Source organism: Trichoderma harzianum (assembly GCF_003025095.1).
Source record: "Trichoderma harzianum CBS 226.95 unplaced genomic scaffold M431scaffold_3, whole genome shotgun sequence".
Classification (NCBI taxonomy): Eukaryota; Fungi; Ascomycota; class Sordariomycetes; order Hypocreales; family Hypocreaceae; genus Trichoderma; species Trichoderma harzianum.
This window is the reverse complement of record NW_020209251.1, coordinates 550,868-564,778: the sequence shown is the minus strand read 5'-3', so window position 1 is coordinate 564,778 and position 13,911 is coordinate 550,868. Positions and strand designations below refer to the sequence as shown.

Sequence of the window (13,911 nt, the reverse complement as noted above, 5' to 3'; positions counted from 1 at the left end):
AAATAGTCTTTTTTTTTTGGGATAGCGGCGGTTTTGGTTACTTAACGTGGTATATGGGAGGATTAGATATATGGATACTTCAACGTGTTTCATGGCATTGGACTACGAAATCGGAAATTTTACTCTTTCTTTTCCAGCATAACTTGTATGCTCTTGACCTTGTCTAGCTCCTCTAGGTTTTTCACCTGAGTTCCCAAAATCCCATCTTTGTCAACAGAGTGATATAGAACTGCCAGAGCTGAGCCCTTCCATAATGGCACGTCCCTGGATCTTCCAATTATGGTTCCGACGAGGGCAATGGCTCCTAGGAAATGAACGGCTAGGGGTAGGATGAGCCACCTCCAGCGCACGCGAATGAAGACGACGGCTTGGCTGGTTTTGCCCTGTGCCGTCTGCATCGAGATGCCCTGGCGTACCATGTCCGTCAGGCTCATTGCGATCTTGTCAAAGATGAACGAAACTTCTTCCAGGCTGCCGTAGCCAAACGCTCGCGCGGCGCCTGGACGATCATCGCTATCAATGGGGAAGCTGTACTGATAGAATGTACCGGAGAACTCCCCCGACTTCATGAACATGACAATCATGTCTACGTAACGGGAGAGGAGAGAAACGTCTGGCAGTCCCGGACCAGTATCATTCCACCAGCGGGTGAAGATATCTTGAGAAGCCCATCCTACTTTCGATGTGTACCCGCTGTAGTTGCCGATGGGTATTTGTTCGGTGGTGCCAATGTTGAAAACGTTTGAAGTTGATGAAACATTGGTATAGTTGTATAGAGTGATGCCAAGCGTGCACTCAACTATCACCGACTCTCGATGGAGCATCTTTTGAAAGTCAACTAGGTTATCGCCTAAGAAGCTGGGCTGGGTAAAAGTCCAGACGGAAGCTGCGAGGAGATCGGTATCTCTGATGAGACTGGACTTGTCGTCCAGCTCGAGGTTTGTGAAAGGCTCAAACATTACTTCGCTCGAGTTCAGAGTCATGGGTGCATACTGTTCACCGAAATTGAACTGTACGCCCCCCTTTGGCGTCTTCATGCGGCAAGGCCCCGGCCAATACTCGCCATTATCACATTCTAAAGTGTCTATGGTCTCCTCTGTAGCGTTGGCACAAGTGCTGCTGAAGCCCAGAGTGAGATAAGGTCCGTCCCAGGTGCAATTTGAGGTGCAAGTGAATGCGGCTGGCCAACTTTTCTGATATAAGCCTCTGAGGATGGCGCTTGCGACGTTTTCATCGATCTTGTCTAAAGGGCAGTTTATATTAGAGCGCGCGCCAAAGAAGACAAGGACCAAGTCTATGTAAATACGAACTTTCATCCTCTTCGAGTTCCAACCCGTCAAAGCCATAAGCATAACCGAACGTTGCCGAATGCTTTTGGTAGATGTAAATTGTGCCTGGTTCGAGATCCACTACCTGTTGTACAAGCGTATCTGTGAGGATGGATAGAATGACCACCACTGCACTGATACTCGCAAACCCCCACGAGACCTGGAAGAGCATCCGTATAGCACCGAGCGGCCCGCGGCTTGCCGTGTCGATGACGGCGAGATCTTGGAGGTGGTGGACCTTGTTCCTGAAGCGGTTCCATTTCTCCTGGCTGAGGCAGACTGATACCGTGGCGAGGAGTGTTGCCTTTGCGGCTGTGATTGCGATGGCGATGGTGGCGTTGAGGCTGATGAAGAAGGACCAGTCTGTGGAGAGACGGTCTTGGAAGAGGGCGAGGATGCAGACTAGGGCGGCCATGCAGGCGAAGCTGATGCAGATGGTGATGCTCTCGATCCACCATGTTGAGGCAAGCCGAGTAAACCAGAAATCAGCAGGTCTTTTCTTATCGACAGTGGTGTAATTGGCATTGCCTTGTTCTGCCGTACTCTCGGCGTCGCTTTCAGGACTCGAGTTTTGAGGTCTTGGAGGCGCTTCCGTGCTGTCTCCAGTGTGGGATAATAAAGATTGTTGTTGTGTGGAATTTTCTTGCTCTTCTGTCTCGATGCCGCTTTCTTGGCTCAGGGATTGAGGCTTTGGAAATGCTTCTGTTTCATCGCTCATATTGGACATCAAAGGCTGCTGTGTAACACTATCATCATGGTCCATGGAGGCGGCCCACACTGGTAAGATGAAAGGGGGGAATATTTGAGATACGTTATGAGCTTACTTTATACCGTGTGTCTAAAGAATGATAAGAAGAAGATCTAGAATGGGAGCAACATGTGGGCTAGATATAGTAGTAGGCTGAAGGATCCCACCCTTGCATGTTACGTGTTGCAATGATACTCGGCTGCCAAGGTTACACACATGCACGGGCCTTGTGAGACAGAAATGGATGAGGCGACAAGGCTGATTTTCTTCAGGCCAATGAATTCGCAGTAGTGATCTTTGTCTGCGGCTGTGCGATGGATGGAGCTGAATTTGGAACCCGGTGGGAAACGCAGCCTTGCTATAGCCATGTCTCAGCCATGATGCTGTCTTGTTCCGAAGCGGGGTGAAGTGAAACAAAGATCAGGTACCAAGAAGACATTACAAGTATATCAAAGAATATATACTAGAGATGCTACTGATACTACTTAGATATACTAGAGATATCTGATGTATTTACAGTACCTTAGTGGTTACATATGCTTGGCCTCATCCAGTCAACAGTTGCAGCTTGCGCCGCCCTTTCAGTCAGCCGGTTGATATATAAAAGAGCCAGCTGCCAACACTCCCAATTCCGAGAAATTTGAGAAAACGGGTGCCTGGACAGCTGACACAGCTGGCAATCAATTTCACCTGCCCATTTTGACACCCAAACTTTCTTTCTTCCTCTTCTTTTCTTTTCCTTCTTTCTTCTCCTCAAGAGCAGCTTCACATTGTACCAACTGGACTTCTGAGAACCAAACACGTACAAGCGACCTTCTCTTTCTACACTCTATTTACAACTACAAACTGCTCTATATTCTAAAGGCCATGCCTTTCTCTTTGTCTGGCGGTTCCATTTTCCCGGGACACCTCCGCCCCAATCGCCCCCCTACCGGATCGGATACCCCCGTGGTTGGTGACGGGCCCGACCCAGTTGGGCAAACCTGGATGCGGCTTTGGCCCATCCGTTTGTTCCTCTGCGTTGTCTGGGTTCTTGCGGCGCTGTGGGCGGTGTTCGTCGGCTCTGTGAAGAAGACGAGGTTGTTGGGGGCTGCAATCTCGTCTCGGATCAGACTGATGGATGCCAACCCTGCAGCAGCAGGCGGGATTGACGAGCTGCGTCAGCGGCTCAGATATATCGTCGCCGTTGGTCTCATCACGTCTGCCTTTTGCGCCGTTGCCGTGGCAAGAGTGCTGCCGGAGGAACGCAGCGTGATATCTTATCGCGTTGTCATGAGCCTGACATGCTTCTCTTCGTTCTCGGCGTTGGTTGGCGTTCTTGCGATTATCTGTCCGAGACTTGGCATTGTGGTTACTCGTTAGGGGCGAGTTTTCCTCTTTGTCATGCTCGGGATCTTTGCAGGTGTCCTTGGTGTAGGTGCCACCATGGTCACGCTGATAATTGCAAGAGGGGGCGCGTATCGGGTTGCCGTTCTGGTATTCCTGATAATCGCAGCTCTAGTCATGTCTATCGTGACGCTGTCGGCTCTTGACGTCTCTCAAGACTCGACTGTCGGCAGTACAAGGCACGATGGCGATCTTGAACGTCAGGACAGCAGTCCATTGCACAGTACGTGATGGAGTCTCAACGCCGGACCTTGTCGAGCTACGGCAGAGGGAGGCTGCCGTGACAGTTTTTGTCGAACCAAACCCCAGCTTGACGATTTGGCGGTGGAGGAGCTGCTAAACCTCTGAAAAAAACAGACCCCAATACGAATGCTGCTTCTGCGTAGCATTGGGGACGAGTACCCGGCCCATCTTGGCACTCTCATCTCATCATCACTCGGGACGGGGAAACTAAACGCATTCAACTCAACTACATTTACCATTCAGATACCTACACAACACAAGGCTGATAGGCTTACACCCCGGGGTAATCAGTAAAAGTGTACCGGTACACTTTAACTGATTACCCCGGTGTGTGTACCTAACGTTCCATGGAATTTCCATCAACGAAAGCATTCGATCTTCTATATCGCTCTCGAACTGCTGCATGCTACATGCTGTGTATTGGAGTTCGACCTTCGATTACTCAAGACTCCAAGTCTCATCCAAATTTATGCCGGCAGTGTCAATCAAGAGTCAACACTCCGAGCTCAAAAGTCCAAGAAAACTGCAATAACCCATCACATATTGCACAAATCCGCCCAACACAATTGTCTTCCAGTCTACCGCCTCGTTGACTACGACTCTTTATGTCAAGCTTCATCCTCACTTCTAGAGATGACAATGCGCCGCCCCCCTCACACTGGCATACTTCATCCGACAAGCATTCAGATTTCGCCAATACTTGGAATGGAAGTGCCGAATACATGTACTCTCAAGCGACATGATTTTTCCGTGTGCCTGTCATCCGCCATTATTTTTGGTGCTCGAACCCCCTATAACTCAAGACTGTTGACGCCAAGACATCACAACTCTTTGCGACACTCACGAGTACCATATATGCACGCAGCTCGGGTGACAAAGACGCTATTGGCGACAAGCAAGATCTGAGTACTTCAGCTGAGATACTCCACGCATACGCATTCAGTTATTAAATGCCGATTATTCATGACTGAGTATTATTCCTGAATGGAATCCACCTCCGAATACAATCGTGGCTAAATACATGTTTACATGTCCTCAACACTTCGGAGAAATGCATCTCTTCGCAAACGGCAAGATCTCTATGTAAGTGGGAAGTGAGCTCAAAATTACAGGTACGTATCTGACATTGACATTAATGTATCTTAGTTACACAACCGATGCCCGTGTGGACGCTTACAGGCGTCGAATCATTGGCAACATATACCTGGCGCTATTCGCGGTGTACGGATCTGAAATGCCACACATGTCACTGTACCACCCTCAAAATTGCACAGTTGACCATTGGTTGGGTTTCGCTGCGCCAGGAGCGGCACGAGTGTCGGAGAGATTTTTTTCGATCCGCTCCCCCTACTTCAGAGGAAGCGTTGATGCAAGATGAATCCTACTAATATGAGGTGGCGCGCGCGCTTTTTTTAAGCTTAAGGGTGAGGCAACAGCGGCGCTGTCTCATCTGATCACCAGAGGCATTGTTATGATTCGTTGTTTGTGCATGAACCTCGAGGCAACCAGTCTATGAAGTTTTAGCTGGTCGGCAATATCGGCATATATTAAAAAAGACTTTATTGCTATTCGCTATGTTTCGGGTCAGCCTTTCGTTAACTCAGAGGAATGCACGCCAAGTTGGAGTCGAAGAAGCGCTGGAACGGCCAAAAGGACTCGACCATTGTACCGGCTCGACAATCCACATGTGCGACATTCGAGAAGTTTAGTACTTGTTCTAATATATGGAAAAGGGGAGATGCGGGACGGGAATCCTGACGGCTCCTGAGACTGCTGGGCCTGCTTGTACACTCGCCAGACTGTTTGACGAGATAATAATAAAGCGCAAATCTACCATGAACTTCGCGATTACTCATGTCGCACTCCTTGTCCCGTCACGGCTACAAAGGAACATGCAAGTGATATGTGCTGGCCGTTGTGACGCTCCTGCTGATCTGATGGGGCTGGGAAAGATTGCCAAACTCGCCCACCTGCATACATCATTGTGAATGGTCAAAAGGAAGTCTCCGATGGATGACCCTAGGAACGGCTGAATCGAGAGATGCTGGGATTGGCAGATGCCGCGGGCAAAGGGCTGTGTATAATGATGCCATTGTACCTGTATGCTTCCAGTCAATGGCGCTACAAGATGGTGGTCACTCCAAAGTGCGCGCGGCTTTCACAAACATCAATAGCTCACCGTCCTTTGATCGCCTCGCGTCGAAAGTCCGCAACGGAAACGGTATTCTGGGTGGATGTCGAAAAAGCAAGTCACAAGTGCGCCCGCCTCAGTTTCATGATGCTCGTGGAGCAGTGTGCGATACAGGGCGATTCCACCACTCGCTATTCCCACACCCACCAGTTTACCAACACCAAGAGTATAGACCAAGATGGGAAAAAAGAAGAGCGCAAAATGTCTACCGGAGCTGAATAATCCTTCTATAGGCACTATGTAAAAATTGCAAAACACCTTTTCCGCCATGAAATGAACAGAATGCCAATCGCCTTCCTAATCTATTATGCACTGCCGTGTTCTGTCACACCAGAGCCACGGGCTCGTTTTGTAGGTACATCAACCCAGCATCTTCGGTCGCAGGACTTTTCGAGTAAATTTGGCGCTCGAGCTGTAGAATCATGATGAATATTTCTTCGATAAATCTGCCGCGTATTTCTCTCTTGTATAAAGCCCATTTGACTCCTTCAATTGTTCTCGCCGCTTGGGTTTTTCGCTTGTCGAGAAACGCCGTCATCCGAGGTCGTACTGGTATATGGTCATCTGTAGTGAGGTCTTGAAGAGGTAGATTATTTGTTGCAAAGTAATCAGCTTGTATCTTTGCGGCGTCACGCTTGGCTTTACGCAAGGCGTGTTGAATGGCAGAGAGAGTCTCGGTGGTTGTTGGGTCTTGGTCTTCCGATCTGTTATCTGAGGGATCTATTGTATCTGCGATCGGATTGCCCAACTCACTGGTATCGTGAATAGTTCTTGAAATAGAGGCACAATGAGAGAGAAGTGTTTCGAGTTGTAGCTGATAGATCTCGAACCCGTCCTCAAAGCCACGGGCTTGCTTGATGTAACTGAAGCATTGGTGTATGAAACGAAAGATGGCAACTGTCCCTCCCACAGCAGCATCCATTATTATGGGTATGTATAATAAAAAATTCTGTGCATGAACAAGAAGCTCTGTCAATAAGTGAATTTAAAAAGAGGCTCGCCTACTTAAAGAAAGTGGTGATAGTGCGTTGGGTTGTGGCCTATAGATGAAGCGGTAGGAGCGCTGGAACGGTGTGGCTAAACGCGTTTTTGTATCCCCAAGGGGCCCTCCACCGGGTCGACCGGTTTCGTCAAAAGTCGACGCAGAAATTCGGAGGTGGAGGGGTGGACGCAAAACGCGTGACGCCCGCTCCATGAAACGGAACACACTCAGGGCATCGGCCGGCGCTACCTACCGTAATATGGAGTATCAGATCGGGGTGCCGCAAAGCGCATGTGGGACGATTGAGCCTTGGAGTCCGGATGCACGGCGCAAAGAAAGTGTCGTTATAAGGTATTTCGAAAGAGAAGTAGGCACATACGACCATAGGTAGTGGAAAATTCGGGGTCCCGTCTGCTCCCCCATAGACAAGCCACTAACCGGCAGATTAGTAGTCAGGTGGGTGACCACTGGCGAACACCGGCTGTTGTATGTTTTTTCTTTTTGAGTTCTCACTTCCTTGTGATAAAGGAAATATAAGATGATCGACTTCATATTCAAGCACATACGACCATAGGTAGTGGAGAGCTCGGGGTCCCGTCTGCTCCCCCATAGATAAGCCACTAACCGGCAGATTAGTAGTTAAGTGGGTGACCATTAGCGAACACCGGCTGTTGTATGTTTTTTGCCCTTTTGTGCTCCTTCTCCTGAAGGACTCATAAGACAATCGATTCTATATCCAAGCACATACGACCATATCCATTGGAAAATACGGGGTCCCGTCTGCTCCCCCAGAGTCAAGCCAATGAGAGGCAGATTAGTAGTTGAGTGGGTGACCATCAGCGAACACCGGCTGTTGTATGTTTTTTTTTTTGTGGTTTTTGCCATATTTGTCTCAACTGCCCTTCCTGTCAGTTGCCCCCAATGCCAAACAAGGGAGAACCGTCATTATCACCATTTTGCCAAGGACAAAGCGGCAGGCAAACTTTCACAGGGACAGGAAGAAGGAGAAGAAGTGCACGCAATAACATCAAAACAGAAAACAATAAATAAATCCAATTACGCTGTTGTCGCTATGCCAGGCCCCTATACTAATTGACTATTCGAATACTATCGTCGCATTCCACTTCATACCTCAAATGGCTGAAGAATGGGCTTGCGCAATGTATATGATCGGAGAATTACCGAGTAAAAGACCGTCGCTGTTAGTGTTGACTTTGCGCTCAAGGTGTTTGATGAGCGCGGATATGTCTGCGATAAATTTATCGTGTTTATCTTTCTTATAAAAAGCCCATTTTATTCCTTCAACGGTTTTCGCTGCTTGGACTTTTCGTTCGTTGAAATATCCTGTCATTCGAAGTCGCATCGTTTCGACGCCGTCAGCGGTTTCTGGTCGCGGTGTGCCGATTCTCAAGAAGATAGCCTCCATCTCTGCAGCCTCTTGCTGCGCTTTGCGGAGCCTATCTTGGATTGCAGAGAGAATCTCCGCTATTGTTGGTTCCTGGTTTACTGATGCCTTTGCTGGATCATCTGTTCCATGTATCGCTAGAATATCATCGGCGCCGTTCATGTTGTAGAGGATGCTTGAGACGGTGGCACAGCGGGAGAGGTGCACTTTGAGTTGGAGCTGGTAGAGGCCGAATTCTTCTTCAAACGCCCGAGCTTGCTGGATGCGACTGAAAAACTGATATGTAAGGTGGAAGATGCTAGCTGTGCCGCCTACAGCATCCATTATTAGATAAAAATTTCCAAGTTGTAAACTTTGTGAGGCATCATGAAGTAGGGCTTGAACTCAATGGGGAATTCTTCTGATACATAAGGTAGGCACCAAGGGTTTATTATACAAGCCTCGTGCCAACTGGGCAAAGAGCATTAAGAAGGATGCTGTCCAATGGACCATTGGTCTTGAATTGACATTTTCCCAGGTACCTAAGGTACGGAGGTACTGAGGTACGTACCGCGACCCCGGTTGGGAGCACGGAGGTGCCGCCAGGTGGGCAATTGGGATGAATTTGGCGCTAAGGGTGAGTGCTAGCATTAGTGGCATCCACTGCGACGTGATCGCCCAATGACTGCCGAGCCCAGTACATCCCGAGCGGATCCGCTCCAAACATTGCAGCGCCGTGTCAAATGAGGTCCCTGGCACTGGGTACTTGGTAACGGCTTCCTAACCCTTAGTACCTGAGCTTCAAGAGGGGTGTAAGGCAGGTAGTTGCCTTGCGCTAGCAGTATTGCCGCTAATCTCCATTAAGAAATCCCTAAACGCCCGTGGTGCTTTACTGGATTGGACGTCACAAGTTTTTCTGACACTTTGAAGGCGTAGAGGTGTTATGGCCATGGCAAGTACAGGTACGGCAGTGCAGCAACGCAGCAGAGTTTAGGGTGCGTTCCTCGCTGGTTTAACATCCAATATCTCTTGTTATGCCTCTCCTTGCGAACTTGCTGGTAGTCGACTCTGTGGCTGCGTATGCGTAGTACGTCTCTATTCATAGATCATCAGATGCTGTCAGGTACCCCTTATTCTGTACTAAGGTATGAGCCTACTCCTAGGTAGTATGCTTCCATTTGAATTGAAGCTCCAGGTCCTCTGGTGGAGCCAGGCAGTGCTAGAAGTAGTGGAATATGTCGTCGGAGAGATGATCTGTACTCTAAAACTAAAGAAAAGCGCCATGTGCCCATCAGGGAGGAATCAAAGTGCACCCTGTCTGCAAAAAAGAAAAGCACTAGACAGCAAATTACAGCGCAGACTACCTGGTCATTTTGTCTTTCTTTCCCTTTTCCCCTTTTTTCTTTTTTTCCTATATCCTAAGACGCTGAATTTGGAGCTGTATGATTCCGGGGGTTTTTAATAAAAAAACAACAATGAACCCCACCTTAAGGGAAAAAAAACTCTACTGCTAAGTCACCTGATTTTAACCAAACAAATGAAGCTCACAACTTGTGTCTCGATATCAATAGTACATGTAATCAGTATTACGGAGACTTGATATTCGCCATGTATACGTTATCAACTTCAACCCTTCGTCAGCTGCACAGCCAGGAGGTGCCATTTTCGCATCAGCCTCCAACCACAAGTATGAGGTCAGTCCCTAAACCTTTTGTCCATATCCGTCCTCCAGAACTTTCTTTGCCTCGGTAAGGAGATAAATGTCTCTCTCTTGTATATAGCGGCCTAGCTCGGATGTTGGTTTCACCGAGACCATGGCTTCTAAAGCCTCGTTGATTGGCATCCATTGATGGCTAAGCCCGTCGACGCGTTCTTCTTCGGTTAAAGAGGGGCTGCCTGTAGCATCGAGGACGTCGGCAAGATAGCAATAGGAAATCTGGTGAAGGTCGTTGCGAAACTCTTCCGTAGTGGCTATGCAGTTGGTGTTGCGCAAAGAGACAATAGCTCCAGTTTCTTCCTGAACTTCGCGTTGAGCGGCACTGAGATGCTCCTCGTCTCTTTCAATCCCCCCACCCGGTAGCTTATAATAGTTTCCCTTGTCGACATAGATTATTGCAATCTCCTTCGAGGGCTTAAGAGCCACAATGCGAACGGCATATCGGCCAATGTAGGTCGTTTCGGGCTGTTTGGCGCCAATAGTCTTGAGACTCGTCATTTTGGTATCAACGCAGTGAGTAGTGGAAACTCAGGAAAGGTGTTTACGGTTATAAATTGTGCTGTGAAGTTCTTTGCTTGAGAGAGTGGTGGAAGAGTAAAGGGAAGAGAAGGATGAGGAGGGGAAAATGGTTGGCCCGACCGTGTTTGTTTGTTAGTTTGTTAGGTTGTTTGTACAGCCCGAGCTTGCTTCTGGTATACGTAATGCGATCGCGGTAACGTGCTTTTTCTGACTCAGTACATGTAATTACATGTACCTGTGCATTTGAGCCTTTACAGTTGGCAAACGAACAACCCACAGTCACACCAACTTTGGAAGAGTACTAAGCTAGTCCCCTCCTCCTCTTCCTCCTCCTCTTTTTTTAGCCTCCGCAGTCGAAATTATGTCGTATTCTTGGATAAGGCTATTCGCCAGGGAAGATGGGTTATGCACGAAGACCTAGAGCCTATGAGTTGCGAGATTTTGGAGGCCCGTCCAGCGTTGATCCGACCTCAGGAAGTCGATATTCGCACCGGTTTCCCCAGGTGTCTAGAATCACTTAATCTGTATGGCGATGCGTCGTTGTGGCGGTTCTGGTCGCCCGATCGCGAAGAGAACGTGGCAACACGGGGACACATCTTCATCATGGGATAAACGTGCATTGATTTCAAGATTGCGCCTGATGAAAGCACTCAGAATCTTACATTCCGTCCAATTTATCGCGACATTCCGGAGTTGGAGTACGAGATTCAGAGTGATGGAGGAAACTGGATCACTGTCAGCATATCGCCGAGGACTTTTGCCATTTTTTAGTGACGGGGGTTCGTAAACCAATTTTTTCTGTGGTTCAATGAAGCAGACATTGAAGTCGGAGGAATTATTTATGAAAGCAGGAATGGTAAAAGGAGGGATATGTAGCAATTTCATTGGGAGAAAACATTATCTATTTAGACTAAAGTTAAAAACCCCCAAACCCATAGGTCTCATGAGTAATTTTTTTTAATTTTTTTTTTTAAAAAAAAAGTAAACATAGAATGACTTCAAAGACTGATGATGGACAGGTTAAGTACTCCAAATGTGGAGAAACGCGTCGTGCGCCTGTCAGGGCGGAATTACAGTACAGACAGCTTATCTATACCCTTATATACGGTATTGAGATGCAGTCTTCTTGTTTCATGGCGACCTGTCTGTAAAGATCCAAGCACGGCAAAACGATATTGTAGGCTTCTTTGTCTTGATGATCAGAGCTAGAATTTTGGTGAACGGGCTCCGTACATCGGCTGTGGGGAGCTCTAAATTTCTTGGACCGGTGCGTTGCCGTGCCTAGCGGCCGCCGGCGCCGGCGCGACCTAAAAAATTTCCCAAAGAAGAAAACATATGAAGCTGAAGCTGAAGAAGAGCAAGGAGAAAGCACTGGATAAGCAATTCAAATGGTTTTCTGTGAATACTAATAAAAATAACTTTCGCTGTCAACGCTATGCCAAATTCCCATGCTGATTCGATTACTAAACGTCATCACGTTCCGCGTTGAATATGATTGAAGGATGTGTTTGTGTAATGTACATGATCCTGGTATCACTCACGACTTGGCGCTCTAGATCGTTCATCAGCAGAGCGATATCTGTAACTAACTTGTTGCAAATGTCTCTCTTGTAAAAAACCCACTTCATTGCTTCAATTGTCTTTACTGCTTGCACCTTTCGTTTATCAAGAAACCCCGTAACCCGAACATGCATTGTTTTGAGATTGAGTGTGGTGTTAGAGTTGGCGTCTTGTAGCTGGAGGGCAGTTGTGGCGAGCTCGGCTTGAATCTTTGCAGCTTCGCGCTGCGCTTTGCGGAGGGCGTCTCGAGCGTCAGAGAGCACTTCTACTATTGATCGTTCCTTTCCTTCTGATGTATTCTCTGGATCATCGATTGCATTCATGGGCAAAGAATTCTCGGCACGGTCCATATCTTCGATAAGTCTTGAACAGTGATAAAGTTGCGCTTGAAGGCGGAGCTGGTATCTTGCGAATTCTTCTTCAAATGCCCGGGCGTGCTGGATGTGAACAAAGCATTGATGCATTAGATAAAGAATTCTCAGTATGTTTTCCACAGCAGCCATTATTATTTATAAAATAGTTTTGCAGTAAATGAAGGAAGCCTTTATGAGATTATTGTTCCCACTTTGAGAGAGGATTAAGTAGTCTGTTCTGATACCAGGCCGGGGGGTGTCTGCATACGGCACCAGCGGGGCCAAGGGCGGGCGTGAGTGTATATCCAGCGCAGCCAGCGGACGACCGGGTCTCTCGAGACTTGCAGGCTCTGGCACCAAGAAGCGTGCACGCGGGCTGTGGCGTGGCGTCGTTTACTAAAGTTCTTCATATGCTAGGATCATACAGAACTTCTCCACTCAGTGAGGCCAGGACCCTAGTCTCAATCATTAGCATCTGGTCGGCCTACGAGTACTATTTAGAAGACACACACAGGGTCGTTGAGACCAATAAGCAAGGAGTAAAGTAGAGAAGTCCCCACTCGGCGAGGCCAGGACCCCGGCCCCGATCATGAGCATCCTGGTTGATTTCACCATGGTGACAGGGGAGAGTTATTGAATTGACCAATAAGCAGCCTGGATAATGGAGACGTTATGTCTAGGTAGGTTAAGTAAGGCAGTGACTGGCTTGCAGCAAGGCATTGCATAGCAGCAACGATTATGGCCAAGCGTTGATGGTAAGATACAGGCATTTCTTCTACCAGCCCGCCTGGGGCTTGTGCTATACAGTCTCATTTTAACAGTCAATAAGAGGAGAAGCTTTAGATAAACTAGGTGAGAGTAAAAGAACCCAGTGCTGAGTTTTATCAAGTCCGTCGGTTTGCTTGTCCAACAAAAGAAAACTTCTGCTTTTTTAAGCATCAAGTACTACCAGCCCAAGTGTCATCTAGCCTCCGATGATATTTCAAATTGTTCCGACATCAATCAACACGATAACATCACACAAAAACGGTTTAAGATTTAAAGACACGGGCACAGATAGTACAATAATTGCACGGATAAAAAAAAAAGAAACCTCGACTTATCTCAAACCTCCCCCTTTGCAGCCTGCTTATCGTTATCTAACATATAGTCTAGAAGAGCGTTGTACTCTTCATCTGTCAGGAGTCTGGAGTATGAGGATGATCGGAAGAGTCAAAGAGGCAAAGACGCTGGGCTTCCACTGCTATCCCTTAGCTAGGAAGCTGGTAATGGCTGTATTTACCTCCGAACTTCTTCACACAAAGGGGATTATTTTGTCTTCTATATCCTCTTCTGAAGCCACAGTATTTTAAGTTCAAACTCGAAAGATTCTTTTAGCTTTCTCGCAGCGAGAGCACTTATAGGCCTCTGACGTCATCTACCTTGTTCAACGCTTTCTAAAATACAGCTTTGAAGTTAGCTTGGGTACCCAAGCTAACTTTTGAGTATTTCTTTTGGCCG

General features: G+C 47.7%; 9 protein-coding genes across 9 annotated transcripts; 1 reads left to right on the top strand and 8 right to left on the bottom strand.

Moving 5' to 3' along the window:
- Positions 1-119: 119 nt before the first annotated feature.
- On the bottom strand, positions 120-2,091 carry M431DRAFT_2570 (hypothetical protein; the record flags this gene model as incomplete). The annotated part of the gene is made up of 2 exons (XM_024913838.1): positions 120-1,243; positions 1,311-2,091. The coding sequence occupies 2 exons, from the start codon at positions 2,089-2,091 to the stop codon at positions 120-122; spliced, it is 1,905 nt and encodes a 634-aa protein (XP_024777126.1).
- An 852-nt stretch (positions 2,092-2,943) lies between these two features.
- Positions 2,944-3,438, top strand: M431DRAFT_491671 (hypothetical protein; the record flags this gene model as incomplete). Its single annotated transcript, XM_024916923.1, has 1 exon — positions 2,944-3,438. One exon carries the CDS (start codon positions 2,944-2,946, stop codon positions 3,436-3,438), a length of 495 nt encoding a protein of 164 aa, XP_024777125.1.
- Positions 3,439-6,104: 2,666 nt separating this feature from the next.
- Positions 6,105-7,113, bottom strand: M431DRAFT_136109 (hypothetical protein). Its single transcript, XM_024912546.1, has 2 exons — positions 6,650-7,113; positions 6,105-6,592 (listed from the first exon to the last, which is right to left on the bottom strand). Exons 1-2 carry the CDS (start codon positions 6,816-6,818, stop codon positions 6,222-6,224), a joined length of 540 nt encoding a protein of 179 aa, XP_024777124.1. The 5' UTR covers positions 6,819-7,113; the 3' UTR covers positions 6,105-6,221.
- Positions 7,114-7,217: 104 nt separating this feature from the next.
- M431DRAFT_51675 (hypothetical protein) lies at positions 7,218-7,397 on the bottom strand (the record flags this gene model as incomplete). Its single annotated transcript, XM_024920315.1, has 1 exon — positions 7,218-7,397. A coding segment is annotated over one exon (180 nt), but the record flags the coding sequence as incomplete, so codon positions are not given.
- Positions 7,398-7,431: 34 nt separating this feature from the next.
- On the bottom strand, positions 7,432-7,584 carry M431DRAFT_52489 (hypothetical protein; the record flags this gene model as incomplete). The annotated part of the gene is made up of 1 exon (XM_024920595.1): positions 7,432-7,584. A coding segment is annotated over one exon (153 nt), but the record flags the coding sequence as incomplete, so codon positions are not given.
- A 32-nt stretch (positions 7,585-7,616) lies between these two features.
- On the bottom strand, positions 7,617-7,766 carry M431DRAFT_50989 (hypothetical protein; the record flags this gene model as incomplete). Its single annotated transcript, XM_024919377.1, has 1 exon — positions 7,617-7,766. A coding segment is annotated over one exon (150 nt), but the record flags the coding sequence as incomplete, so codon positions are not given.
- A 177-nt stretch (positions 7,767-7,943) lies between these two features.
- Positions 7,944-8,660, bottom strand: M431DRAFT_505001 (hypothetical protein). The gene has a single exon (XM_024918560.1). The coding sequence runs from the start codon at positions 8,605-8,607 to the stop codon at positions 8,011-8,013; it is 597 nt and encodes a 198-aa protein (XP_024777120.1). The 5' UTR covers positions 8,608-8,660; the 3' UTR covers positions 7,944-8,010.
- A 1,192-nt stretch (positions 8,661-9,852) lies between these two features.
- On the bottom strand, positions 9,853-10,516 carry M431DRAFT_505000 (hypothetical protein). The gene has a single exon (XM_024918559.1). It carries the CDS (start codon positions 10,475-10,477, stop codon positions 9,965-9,967), a length of 513 nt encoding a protein of 170 aa, XP_024777119.1. The 5' UTR covers positions 10,478-10,516; the 3' UTR covers positions 9,853-9,964.
- A 1,445-nt stretch (positions 10,517-11,961) lies between these two features.
- M431DRAFT_547755 (hypothetical protein) lies at positions 11,962-12,561 on the bottom strand (the record flags this gene model as incomplete). Its single annotated transcript, XM_024921256.1, has 1 exon — positions 11,962-12,561. One exon carries the CDS (start codon positions 12,559-12,561, stop codon positions 11,962-11,964), a length of 600 nt encoding a protein of 199 aa, XP_024777118.1.
- Between the last annotated feature and the right edge of the window lie 1,350 nt (positions 12,562-13,911).

What these genes read in the sequence shown, in the direction of transcription:
- M431DRAFT_136109 (XM_024912546.1), bottom strand. Translation starts at nt 6,818, where the DNA reads ATGGATGCTGCTGTGGGAGGGACAGTTGCCATCTTTCGTTTCATACAC. An exon ending in AAGAACTATTCACGATACCA is followed by an intron (nt 6,593 to 6,649) that starts GTGAGTTGGGCA and finishes ACAGATCGGAAG; the next exon opens with ACCAAGACCCAACAACCACC.
- M431DRAFT_505001 (XM_024918560.1), bottom strand. Translation starts at nt 8,607, where the DNA reads ATGGATGCTGTAGGCGGCACAGCTAGCATCTTCCACCTTACATATCAG.
- M431DRAFT_505000 (XM_024918559.1), bottom strand. Translation starts at nt 10,477, where the DNA reads ATGACGAGTCTCAAGACTATTGGCGCCAAACAGCCCGAAACGACCTAC.